At 48.7% G+C, this 13,356-nt stretch overlaps 1 protein-coding gene across 1 annotated transcript in view; it reads left to right on the top strand.

Annotated features, from left to right (window-relative positions):
• emilin1b (elastin microfibril interfacer 1b) overlaps positions 1-12,334 on the top strand; it is a 16,593-nt gene extending 4,259 nt beyond the window's left edge. The window contains 13 exon segments of the mRNA XM_081604887.1: positions 4-647; positions 650-694; positions 697-834; positions 837-874; positions 2,146-2,502; positions 2,505-2,520; positions 4,707-4,919; positions 5,006-5,254; positions 6,239-6,409; positions 7,398-7,505; positions 8,292-8,309; positions 8,830-8,964; positions 9,036-12,334. Coding sequence (XP_081461013.1) covers positions 4-647; positions 650-694; positions 697-834; positions 837-874; positions 2,146-2,502; positions 2,505-2,520; positions 4,707-4,919; positions 5,006-5,254; positions 6,239-6,409; positions 7,398-7,505; positions 8,292-8,309; positions 8,830-8,964; positions 9,036-9,358 — 2,455 coding nt within the window. The 3' untranslated portion in view covers positions 9,359-12,334.
• The last annotated feature ends 1,022 nt before the right edge of the window (positions 12,335-13,356 follow it).

Raw genomic sequence — 13,356 nt, 5'->3', positions numbered from 1 at the left:
CAGTGGAGGAGGTGGGCCCAGTGGAGGAGGTGGGCCCAGTGGAGGAGGCGGAACCAGTGGAGGAGGTGGGCCCAGTGGAGGAGGTGGGCCCAGTGGAGGAGGCGGAACCAGTGGAGGAGGCGGAACCAGTGGAGGAGGCGGAACCAGTGGAGGAGGCGGGGCCAGTGGAGGAGGCGGGCCCAGTGGAGGAGGCGGAGCCAGTGGAGGAGGCGGAACCAGTGGAGGAGGCGGAACCAGTGGAGGAGGCGGAACCAGTGGAGGAGGCGGAACCAGTGGAGGAGGTGGGGCCAGTGGAGGAGGCGGGGCCAGTGGAGGAGGCGATGGTTTGACCGATGTTCGGTTGAATCTTCTGAAGGACTTTGAGCTCCGCATCAACAGCAGCGTTCTGCAGGTCTGCTCTCACCTGGAGGCCGACCTGAGGGAGTTTGTCCAGAGAGAGCTGGACGACCTGCGGACGGCGTTCTCACACCGCTTCGACGACCGCACCTTCAGGATCGAAGACGTGGAGCTGGAGGTGGAGCAGCTGCAGCGCAACCTGCTGGAGCAGGACAGGAGACTGTCAGCGCTGGAGAACCAAACGGCCGAGACGAGGAGGAGGGTGGAGGAGTGCCACTGCACAGGTGGGGGAGGGGCTTCTGGAGCAGGTGGAGTAAAGGAGAAGAAGGAGGCGGAGACACTGGGGAAGGTTTCACAGGACAGGTGGAGCAGGAAGCGCTGGAACAGGTGGAGGAACAGGTGGAGGTTTATCTGGCGGCAGAGAAAACACAACCAAGAAATCTCTGGAGTGGAGAGTTGTGGCCAACGAGGGTCAGATTCGACACTTCAACACGCGACTGAAGACCTGTCGGTGTCTGGAGACTCTCTGCATGACCGGGTGAGTTCAGCGCTACACCTTCTCCAAAACCCGGTTTGATTTACCGACACCAGCAGAACTGCAGCTGAGACCTGAGCCCATGGAAACACAACACGTTTCCCACTAGCTTCAGCTCCAGGGAAAACTTCTCAGCTTGTAGGAAAACACGATTTATCGGCCAGCCCATTTCCTTAGCATTGGGAGATCAGTGATCGGACGATTTTTATCGATCTTATCCACCGATGGCCCAGAAATCAACCACTGCGCTTTTCCTGTCTCCTGTCAGAGGTTTGACTGACAGACCAGGTTGTCTAACAACCGTCACCCATTGGTGCCAATTCAGCACTTTCCTGATATATTGAGCAACATTTCAGATAAAAAACATATCGGCCAAAATCGGAATCGGTAAATTGGCTTTTTAAAAGATCGGCCAGAAACTGCAGTCGGTGCAGATCTGGGAAAACCTTCCTCTCAGAAACAGGCTTACATGTTATGACAATAACATCGTAATACTACAAGAAAAACATCATAAAACATGAGAATAAACTTTTGATAATTAGTAATTAGATTCGTCAGTCTGTAGCTGATATTTAGAAACTCACTGGATGCAGAGACTCAATTACAGCATCTGGAACCAGATTATTCTTTCTGATCTGCCAACTCTGAACAGGAGCATTAGTTATTACGCTGGATCAACATTATTGGCTTTTTCTTATCTTGTTCTCTGGTTTGTTATTTTGTTGGAATTTCCTGTAATTCCTGTCTTTGTGTTGCCTTGTTGCTGAAACTGCTATAAAATAAAATTACCTTTATCTTTAATTTTAACTTCATGAAATTAAAATGAGGAATGTTGAGTTAATATTTCGTCTTTTAACACATCAGATTGTTATCAGAACCTTGAAATGAAACGTAGAACCAGCCGGACCGAGTCGCTCGGGTCGGATCCTGAAACTATCAAAGATTTTCATCAGTAAAATACATTTTTCTGGTGATTTTATGACTTTGTTCTGGTAAAATTGTGTCCTTGTTCAAAAAAACATTTTGATTTAATTCTCGTCATTTAAAAACAGTGAGACCTCTGGTTCTGGTTCTGGTTCTGGTTCTGGTCGTGATGCTCCGTTGCAGAAGCAGGATAATTCGGTTCTGATGAAACGTCAGACAGTGCAGTAATAATCATCCTGTGTGTAAATATATGGTTCCAGCTGTAGGTCCTCTGCTGCTGATGCTGGTTCTGTGTTGATGATGTAATCCTGAGCTGTGATTGGCTGATGCGGTCCAAACGGTCTGTCCAGGTTCTGGACCTGAGCCACGACGTTCGGGCGATCAAGTCGCTGACCGGTGACAACGGCGAGAACTTCAACCGCATCGTGATGGAGGTGGAGATGCTGGGTCAGGACTGTGACCTGTGCAGCCGCGTGGAGGTGGAGCTGCAGAACCTCCAGAACCGGTCCCAGAACCTGAGCGCCATGCAGCAGGCGCTGCAGAACCTGGAGAACCGCGTGGGCTCCATCCAGACCCGGCTGGACTCGGAGGGCGGCGGCTGCAGCCGGGTCTGCTCGCCGCTGCAGGACGACGTCCGCTCACTGCGAGACGAGGTCCGGAGATGCTCGGAGCGCTGCGGGACCGGAACCGGGACCGGGACCGGAACCGGACCGACTCCTTCACAGGTCAGGCCGTCCTTCATCAGGCTCTTCATCACTACAATTATCCCGGCTACAGGTTCCTGCTCTGGTTCTGGTCGGATAACGTCAGCTGTTTTTCAATTTTCTGGAAGTTTGTTCCAGATCTGTGGTGAATAGAAGCTGAATGCTACTTCTCCAGGTTTGGTTCTGGGGATGCAGAGCAGAACCAGAACCAGAACCAGAAGACCTGAGTGGTCAGGAAGGTGGAAACAGAAACAGCAGAACTTTAAGGTGCTGCTGAAGTCTGATCTCTGAGAACGGGTGGTGTAGAACTAGGTGGAGTAGAACCGGGTGGTGTAGAACCAGGTGGTGTAGAACTAGGTGGTATAGAACTGGGTGATGTAGAACTAGGTGATGTAGAACTAGGTGGTGTAGAACGGCGTGATGTAGAAATAGGTGGTGTAGATCCAGGTGGTGTAGAACCTGGTGATGTAGAACTAGGTGGAGTAGAACCTGGTGGTGTAGAACCTGGTGGTGTAGAACCTGGTGGTATAGAACTGGGTGATGTAGAACTAGGTGATGTAGAACTAGGTGGTGTAGAACGGCGTGATGTAGAAATAGGTGGTGTAGAACCAGGTGATGTAGAACCAGGTGATGTAGAACCGGGTTTTGTAGAACCAGCTGGTGTCTCCACCCTCCCGGTTCTAGTCAGAACCCGGTGGTGTAGAACTAGGTGGTGTAGAACTAGGTGGTGTAGAACCAGGTGGTGTAGAACTAGGTGGTGTAGAACCAGGTGGTGTAGAACTAGGTGGTGTAGAACCAGGTGGTGTAGAACCAGGTGGTGTAGAACCAGGTGGTGTAGAACCAGGTGGTGTAGAACTAGGTGGTGTAGAACCAGGTGGTGTAGAACTAGGTGGTGTAGAACTAGGTGGTGTAGAACCAGGTGGTGTAGAACCAGGTGGTGTAGAACCAGGTGGTGTAGAACTAGGTGGTGTAGAACCAGGTGGTGTAGAACTAGGTGGTGTAGAACCAGGTGGTGTAGAACCAGGTGGTGTAGAACCCGGTGGTGTAGAACCTGGTTTTGTAGAACCAGCTGGTGTCTCCACCCTCCCGGTTCTAGTCAGAACCAGGTGGTGTAGAACTAGGTGGTGTAGAACCAGGTGGTGTAGAACCGGGTGGTGTAGAACCCGGTGGTGTAGAACCTGGTTTTGTAGAACCAGCTGGTGTCTCCACCCTCCCGGTTCTAGTCAGAACCAGGTGGTGTAGAACTAGGTGGTGTAGAACCGGGTGATGTAGAAATAGGTGGTGTAGAACTAGGTGGTGCAGAACCAGGTGGTGTAGAACCAGGTGGTATAGAACCGGGTGATGTAGAACTAGGTTATGTAGAACTAGGTGGTGTAGAACCAGCTGGTGTCTCCACCCTCCCGGTTCTAGTCAGAACCCGGTGGTGTAGAACCCGGTGGTGTAGAACCGGGTGGTGTAGAACTAGGTGGTGTAGAACCGGGTGGTGTAGAACCAGCCTGTAGTTCTGCAGCTGCTGGAAGGTCCACTGAGGAACCGGCTAATGCTTTAGCCCTTTAGCATTAGCCGGGCTAAAGTCTATGCTTTAGGGTTAGCGCAGCTAGCTTTTTAGCTAGCTGTGTCCACCACCGTTGGTTTGGAAGCAACTTCTCTTTTTCTGACATTTTGTAGAGACTATTTGTTCCCAAAACTTAAATTCAAAAATCTAAAAACTCAAAAGTGATCAAAACAAAAGGTCACCTGATGCACCGTGGATTCTGGTTTATGCAGCACAAAAGGATCAAAAGTCAAAATGCAAAAGTTTACAGGCTCCACAGGATTGTCCTGCTCTGATTGCTGCACCTGATCTCTGACTGGTAAAACACCTGGTGACCACCAGGTGCCTCTTAAGCTACCTGAGACCCACCTGTTTATACCGTGAAACACCCACATCCCACCCTGAAATTAACTAAGTCAATTACTAACCAAAAAACTTATTCTAAATAACAAATTAAACAGAAAGTCTAACGATAAATCAACTAGAAAATAAACAATAATAAACTAAACAATTTAAAGATATAACTAAAAATGGAGAAATAGTTCCTGTTTGATGATTTCGTAGCGCCGCCCAGGGGAAAGATGGCGTCTGTGTCTCTGAACCTCCCAGATGAATCAGATCAACATGTAAGTGATCAGGTGTGAACATCGAATAAATCAACGTTTGCGCCCAGCAGGTGACGGTTCCACCGGCTTCGGGCCGGGTCTGGACGCAGAGAAGCCTTTAGACGGCCACAGCGTGATCGGAGGGTCCTTCAGCAGCAACCAGCTGAAGACGCTGCAGGGCGAGCTCAGCGACATCCTCTTCACCTTCGGCTCCATCAATGACACGCTGAGGGGCCTGGAGCACAGCGTGCAGAAACACGGCAGCGTCATCACCGACCTGGGTGAGCCGCGCCGCCGCCGCGCCGCAGCCACCGCCGCCGCCGCCGCCACCCGCACCAGCTTCACGTCTCCCTCTGACCTCCTGCAGGAAACACCAAGGACAAGATCATCTCTGAGCTGGACAAGATCCAGCAGGAAGTGACGGAGCACGTCCAGAGGAGCCAGGAGCGGCTGGGCCGGACGGACCGGGACGTCCGGCGCCTCGAGAGCATGCTGGTGGCAGAGATGGGCGACTGCCGGCGCTCCGGAGACGGGCTGGAGAAGAGGCTGTCCAAGCTGGAGGGAATCTGCGCCAGGCTGGACGGCGTCTCCGACTCCATCTCCAAGGTCAAAGAAGGTCAGGCTTCACTCTGATGAAGACGTCTGTGCCTTTAAGTAGAACAATCCAGATTTCTCCGAACCCAGGAACATTTTGAGCTGCGTTAAAATCTGATTCACATCCTTGCAAACATCGGCCATGTTTTACCAAGAGGAAGTGACGCTCCAAGCTTCCTGTTTCTGATGTTTGCCCATTAAGGAATGACGAGGTTCAGGGTTTCTCTCAGAAAACCTGCTGAGTCCGGCAGTGCAGCGCCTGGACCGTCCACCAGGGGGCCGCCCAGTTTCTGTTTAAAAATGTTAAATATTGCTCCAACAAACCACAAACTTACAAGTAAAATGAATATTATCCACCTTTCTGTTGACTCCCACTTCAGACCCCCATGCTGGCCCCATGCCGGCCCCATGCAGAGCCGGCCCCATCCAGAGCCGGCCCCATCCAGAGCCGGCCCCATGCAGAGCCGGCCCCATGCAGAGCCGGCCCCATCCAGAGCCGGCCCCAGGCATAAATGAACTCAGCAGCAGCTTTAGGCCCCAGGATGCTGACATTTTAACACAGACTCATCTGGAGTTTTAACGTTTATTTATTCAGAATATCAACGCTGTTAATTTGGACTTAATGCTTTCAGTGTAGATAAATGAAAATACTTTAAATTGTTTATTTTAATTTAAGATTTTAAGGAGCTGGCAGGGTTATTGTTTAATAGTTCATGTTGCTATGGTTACCATAGCAACAGTCTGGTGCTGAGTTTGATATTTGAGTTTACAACCACTGGCTCATTAAACCCCGGTCCGGTTCCCCGGTTCCCTGGGCTGCCCCGGGCCCCGGGCAGCACTGGACCGGCCCTGCTGCTTGCTTGGTGACTGTTGAGTTTTTGATAGTTGCAGTTTATTCAGCCGGCCCTCATCCAAGCAGCGTTTGCTTTGGGATCTGCGGGACGGGTCCTCCTGATCCCGGAGCCGTCGGGTCGGACTGTAACGCGTCGCTGGGTTCTGTCCGCAGGCCTGAATCACCACGTGTCGGGTTTGTGGAGCCACGTTTCCGGCCTGAACCAGTCCCTCATCCGACACGGAGGAGTCCTGGACGCTGTCCAGAAGAACCAGGACCGGGTCCAGAGCCGGGTGAAGAGCCTGAACTCCAGCCTGGCCCAGGTCCAGAAGGAGCTGCAGACTGGTGAGCTCATTTCTTCTGCTTCCTGGGTCAGGTGGTTCTGGTCTCCTGCAGTCAGCTGCTGCCCCCTGCTGGACGCTCGGTGTGAGCACTCTGAGTTACCACGGTTGCGGTTGCTATGGAAACCTGGAGAGGAGCGATCAGCTCCCAGGAGAAACGGAGGCAGCCCCGGGGGGGCAGAGCTGACTCTGTGGGCGGGCACTGTCCCCTAATGTCCCCTAATGTCCCCTAATGGCCCCCAATACCCACCCATGGGGGGGCATGGGTGGGTATTGGGGGACATTGGGGGACATGGGCGGGCATGTACGATCATTGGGCGGCATTGGGGGACATTGGGGGACATGGGCGGGCATTGGGGGACATGGGCGGGCATTGGGGGACATGGGCGGGCATTGGGGGACATGGGGGACATGGGTGGGCATTGGGGGGCATTGGCGGGCATTGGGGGGCATTGGGGGACATGGGCGGGCATCGGGGGGCATTGGCGGGCATTAGGGGACATGGGGGGCATTGGCGGGCATTGGGGGACATGGGCGGGCATTGGGGGACATGGGGGACATGGGCGGGCATTGGGGGACATTGGGGGACATGGGCGGGCATTGGGGGGCATGGGGGACATGGGCGGGCATTGGGGGACATGGGCGGGCATTGGGGGACATGTCTCTGCTTTTTCATGTCTCTGAAAAGCAGAGACATGAAATGTTTGAATGGTTCATCCCGGATGAGACGAACGATTTCTTTTCAAATTAATGTTGATTTGTTTCCTAAAAAGCCTGAAGTTTCTTTAAGCATCCTCTCCTATTAAATGATACATTTGCTTGCCGTAAACTCCCAGGTTTTAACTGCCACCAAACTAACAGAAGCTTCAGTTTTATTTATGATCTGAAATAAAATTAACTGTTTGTCAAACAATCAGATCCATGCAGCTAAAAATCTTTCTGAAATGCAGTTTTTAAAAATGTTTCATTATTTATCAAACTTCTTCCCTCAGGCCTTCCAGGGCCTCCAGGAGAGAAAGGCCTGATGGGGCTGCCGGGCCCCCGGGGGCCCCCCGGACCTCCTGGGCTGAAAGGAGACGCCGGCTCCCGAGGATTTCCAGGTGGGAAACTTCATTCCTGCAGCTCTAAAATAAATCTGGCATCGCTCTTAGTTTTTATTCAGGTGTGAAAACATTTTTAATCTCTGAGGTTTTTTCTCAGCTGTTTTTGTTTTCCCTTTAAAACACACTGCTGGCTGCGCTAAACCGCTAGCCATGAACTTTAGGGACGCTAACGCTAATCTGACGCATCAAAATGCTGTTTAGCAGAAGCTAATGCTAAATGCTAGCTTCAACCTTTTGGGATTATGGTTGTTATACAAGAACATTGTGAAAAGATGTGGGAAACATTTTATGGAAAAAACTTTAAACTTGCTGCAGTTTAATGTGTAATAGAAAAATGTGACTAGTGATACAGAAATAAATTAACTTTATTTACATTTTATTCACTGTTCCAAACATCCGCAACCAAAAACATAATTTCCTGATTTTATTGTTTTTATTTCATATAATGAACTTCAGATTGAGTTAAACTCCAAAACAGATGCTGAATTTATTCAACTTAAAAAGACAAGAAAATAAAATTAGCTTCAAAGTTAGCAAAAATGCTAGCTTTGTTATTAGCTGCTATTAGCAGCTAAGTGGAAATGTGCTCACCACTGGTAATGGGCTCAATGTTACATTTGATCAGGGTTAAGATGAGCAGAATATTTGAAATCATTAGAATATAACTCGGTAAATTTTAAAAGTTTTAAAGGTAATTGTTACATTTGGAAGCAGCGATGAAAGCTGGAGAGGCAACGCGGCAAATTAAAATCTCTAACCACTGATTTTCCTGGTTTTTTTCAGGTCCTAAAGGTGAACCAGGTACGTCCTGCAGGCCTCTGATTGGCCGCAGCCGGCCCAGGCTGCCTCTGATTGGCCGCAGCCGGCCCATTCTGCCTCTGATTGGCCGCAGCCAGTCCAGGCTGCCTCTGATTGGCCGCAGCCGGTCCAGGCTGCCTCTGATTGGCCGCAGCCGGTCCAGGCTGCCTCTGATTGGCCGCAGCCGGCCCATTCTGCCTCTGATTGGCCGCAGCCAGTCCAGGCTGCCTCTGATTGGCCGCAGCCAGTCCAGGCTGCCTCTGATTGGCCGCAGCCGGTCCATTCTGCCTCTGATTGGCCACAGCCGGTCCAGGCTGCCTCTGATTGGCCGCAGCCGGTCCAGGTTGCCTCTGATTGGCCGCAGCCAGCCCAGGCTGCCTCTGATTGGCTGCAGCCGGTCCAGGCTGCCTCTGATTGGCTGCAGCCGGTCCAGGCTGCCTCTGATTGGCTGCAGCCGGTCCAGGCTGCCTCTGATTGGCTGCAGCCGGTCCAGGCTGCCTCACCTGGCTCTTCTTGTCCTCAGGTCTTCCAGGTGTGGACGCTCACAGACCCAGGCTGTCGTTCTCTGCAGGCCTCACCGCCCTGAAGGAAACGCCGGGAACCGTCGTCTTTAACAAGGTCTTCGTCAACGAGGGCAACTTCTACAACCCGGCGACAGGTGAGCGGGTTCTGCTGGTTCTGGTCCAGCCGGACGCTGTGAGCTCTGACAGGTAAACCCGTCCTCCTCAGGTGTTTTCACCGCCCCGGTGGACGGACACTACTACTTCAGCGCCGTCCTGACGGGCCACAAGAATGAGAAGGTCGAAGCGGTTCTGGCCAAGTCCAACTACAGCGTGGCCCGGGTGGACTCGGGCGGGTACCAGCCCGAAGACCTGGAGGCCAAGCCGGTGGCCGAGTCAAAGGTCGTCAGCGGCTCGCTGGCCGTGTTCAGCCTGGTGCTGCCGCTGCAGCGCGGCGACACGGTGTGCGTAGACCTGGTGAGGGGGAGGCTGCCCCACTCCGTGGAGCCGCTCACCGTCTTCAACGGCGTGCTGCTGTATGAAACCGTATGAGCCTGGTGAGTCAGAGACCAGCTCAGCCCTCTGATGTTTCCCATGATCCTCCCTGCTCCACCCAGCAGGAGGGATTTTAAATCCGCCTGTGTTCTGTCCAATCAGCAGAGACCTTACCTGGTCACGTGACCCAAACTCCTCTGGAGCCAGAACATTATAGTAATGTTCTGCATTAATATCCAGATGTTTGTCCAGAAGGTGGCGCTGCGGATCTGATCTATGTCTGATAAAATGTTTGGATGTTTTATGGAATATTGTTGATGCGCTGCTGCGATCCATCAGTTCACCTCCTCCGACCTCTAACCCACGGCGTTACCGTGACAACCATGAAGGCCACGCCCCTACAGCGCCACACAGCAACACCCAGCTTATTAACGTTGACAAAAGCAAACCTTAGTGGTGGGCACCGCTAGCTAAAAGGTTAGCAGCGCTAATCCACAACACTAACCATAAACGTTAGTTACGCTAACGCTAGCATGCTACACCAACATGATGGTTAGTGGAAACTAATGCTAAGCACTAAATTCAACCTTGACCGCATCCACCACGTGTCATTGCCACTTCCTTCTCGCTCAGTAGTTTCTTTAAAATAAAAAGAAAATGTGAGGAGAGGAAACTGGGCTGCAGCCTTCAAAATAAGAGCATATATAAGCGTCTAACCTACCAGAAGAATTCAGAAGAGCCGACAACCAAAACTTCAACTCAAATGTCAAACTTTACTCAAGTAAATCAGGTCTATAGATTTTATATGAAAAAAATATTTAGAGGAAGTTAAGCCCTTTCAAAGTTAGCAAAAAAGCTAAAACACTGTACAAAAAATTAACTATTAGTGCATTAGCAGGTTAGCATAAGTGTGCCCACTGCTGATCATAAATATAAGAAAAAGCAAAACAGTTTCAGGTCTTCTGCTCACTGACCTTCATTTAACCCGACCAGACCCAGAGGTTTGGGTCCGTGTGTTTCATTCAAAATGGCCACCAGGTCGTGCTGTGTCAGGACGGGATATCTGATAAAAAATCAGTCAGGTTTTGATTTTATGACACATTGAGGAATTCACTGAATAAAATAACAATACTCTGTGAGCGCCCCCAAGTGGTCAGGTGAATATTAGCCAAATTAATCATAAACCAGGTCCTGCTACCAGTTTCCCTTTTAGTGTAAAGCATCCAGCATGCTGAGGTGAGCGAAGCATCATTTTAACTAAAAGTATCACTGGCTTATTGCTGCAGTGTTTGCCCAACAGCTTTACTGCACATGTGTAGTAAACATGTCAGGTTAGCATGTGCAGCAGCTAAGGGAAGCCGCAGTCTTCTGGTGGAAAGTGTTTGTTTTATTCCTCTGACTCCGCCCACAACGGCAACATCAACTTCAGGGACTGTGGAAAACTTCGCTGGAGGCTCGACATGTCGGAAAACACTCCAGACTCATTCTTCACCTTCTAGATAATAACGGCAACGTGCTACATTAGCGGATAGTTCAGCAGAAGCTAATGCTAACGCTCTATATTAATGGAGTTTAGCAGAAGCTAATGCTAACGCTCTATATTAACAGAGCGTTAGCATTAACGCTCTGTTAATGCTAACAGAGCGTTAATGCTCTGTTAGCATTAGCAGAAGCTAATGCTAACAGTCTATATCAACACAAAGTTTAGCAGAAGCTAATGCTATCATTCTATATCAACACAAAGTTTAGCATAAGCTAATGCTAACGCTCTATATTAACAGAGTTTAGCATAAGCTAATGCTAACACTCTTTATTAACAGAGTTTAGCATAAGCTAATGCTAACATGCTATATCAACACAGATTGATACCATGTGGCACTGATAATGCTAAACATTAGCTAAAACGCTAAGCGTATTAGCAGAGGTGTGGCCACCAGAGTTAAGCAAAGTTCTGGAGATGTTATGAAGACAAATGAAGCGCTTATGTTCCGGGACCGGACTGGACCGGACCGAACCAGACCGGACCGGACTAGGCGGACAAGAGTTTCTCCGTATTCGGTGTTCACCACGCCCAGGTTCCTTCTGGTTAGCAGAAGATGAGAAGTTTTCTTCTCCAGCCCGTCACTATGTGGAAAAGTAATCACACCCCTAGATAAATCTGAATGGATTAACCGCCAATCATAAACCTGGCTGGTTCCTGCTGGAAAGTGTGTCTGAATTAAATCAATTCAGTGAAGCAGACGGGGTCAAAGTTCACCCTCAGTAGTGCTGCAGCAGCAGGAGGAACCTCCAGGCGTCAGGTGGGTGTGAATACTTTCTCACAGTAACTGTGACATCCCTGCAGCTTCTGCTTGGGTTTTAAATGTCATTTTAATCTAAATAATTAGATAAATATGGAAGAACGAAGCCGGAATATAATAAAAACCAGAAATACGTTGTGATTTAACATGCAGGACGGTTGAGTTTATTGTTCCAGCTGATGGTTTTCCTGCCTGAGGAATCCAAGCATGCGGCGACAGTGGAGAGGAAAACAGGAGGAAATGCTCCAGTATAACTTCCTGTAATGAATATAAAATCTTGTATTTTAATAACTTGTGAACTTATAGTTTACTCAACACAGCATAGTTTTAACTATTATTAAATGCTAAATGGCTTTCCATAAAGTACTAAAACATTGACCTGCTGCCTGACGTAGAGCTGCGGCGGCTAGATGAGCAGCTTTCTGCTGGTGGGACAGACGCGTAGAGATGTTTAAGCTGTGACCGGATGATGAAGACATATCATCATCATCATCATGAACATGAAGGACGGTTTTTCGGCTGGAAGTGACGTTTGCTTTCTGGAGAAATGAAGATGTTTGACCTTCATTTTTAAAAACGTCTCGATGCTGATTGGACCGGAAGCTACTCCAGTTTCTTCACTCAGGATTGTACAGTTTAACATGTTCTGTGTTCATGTAGCAACAAATCTCTAAAGCTAGAATGTTTCTGACAAATGTTGTTAAAAGCTTCATTAAATCTATGATTAACTGTTTTTGGCTTTATGTTTTTTAAGAAACTGATCATTTTTCTCATATTTCAGACGTGGAGCCCAAACAGAGACAGATTATAAAACTAATGAATATTTATACAAATCTAATTCATTTCAAGAAATTAATCAGATTTTAATCTCCAAAATAAGCAACATTTTTAATTAAAACAGCATTTATTATTATTATTAAATAGACACAAGAGCTCAATAATGAAGATATTTAGTTTATAATCTGTTAAAATCATCTTTCCACAGTTTCAGGTTCTGATCCTTCACATGGAGCTTCTTTACACATGTGGATGCTAACATTAGCATTAGCAACATGTTAGCATTGAGATGCTACTTTAGGCTAGCATAGCTTCCGATAGGCAACACAATAACAATGTTTTCCAGCGTCTGGTCAGATCGCTTAGGAGCAGAAATGAACCGAGAAAAGCGGCTTCATTGCTTCTGTTAGCGGATGTAGCCGTGCGTCAGAAATACGGCTGGACTAGAAACACAGAATACAAAGGTTCCGCCTTGGAACTGTAAAAAAAATTTAAAAATTTAATTGCAGTAAAATTTTGAACCTATTCAAAATAAAAGTTTTTTTTGCTCTCTGTCGTTGTTGGTGGTGGATGTTGTGCGTCAGATTTACAGGCGTACCAGAAACCAGCAAATACAAAGGTTCCCACCGGAACCTTCATATGTAAAAGCAACAAAACATGTTTAATAGTTTTATTCAGTGATGTCATCAGCCGCTCGGCTGCAGCGTTAATTATTATTAATAATAACTAATAACGGTCCAGTTTCCTCAGACACAAACAGAAATTCACTTTATTTAATAACATTATTTTAGTCTAATTGATGAGACGCAGACTGATGCAGCTGATGCTGCACACTGCCAGTCAGCTGGCTGAAAGAAAGATGCTGCACTTCTTCCTCACAAACGAACAAAATGATGTTTGGCGGTAAATCGGTGAAATGTAATATTCTAGAGGAAACATTATAAATTAGTTTTTTCTCTATTCCAATTCATGCTGATG

The sequence above is a fragment of the Poecilia reticulata genome, chromosome 3 (genome assembly GCF_904066995.2).
Source record: "Poecilia reticulata chromosome 3, P_reticulata-male-v2, whole genome shotgun sequence".
Taxonomy (NCBI): Eukaryota; Metazoa; Chordata; class Actinopteri; order Cyprinodontiformes; family Poeciliidae; genus Poecilia; species Poecilia reticulata.
The sequence above is the reverse complement of the archived record's forward strand: the minus strand, read 5'-3'. Positions and strand labels throughout refer to the sequence as shown.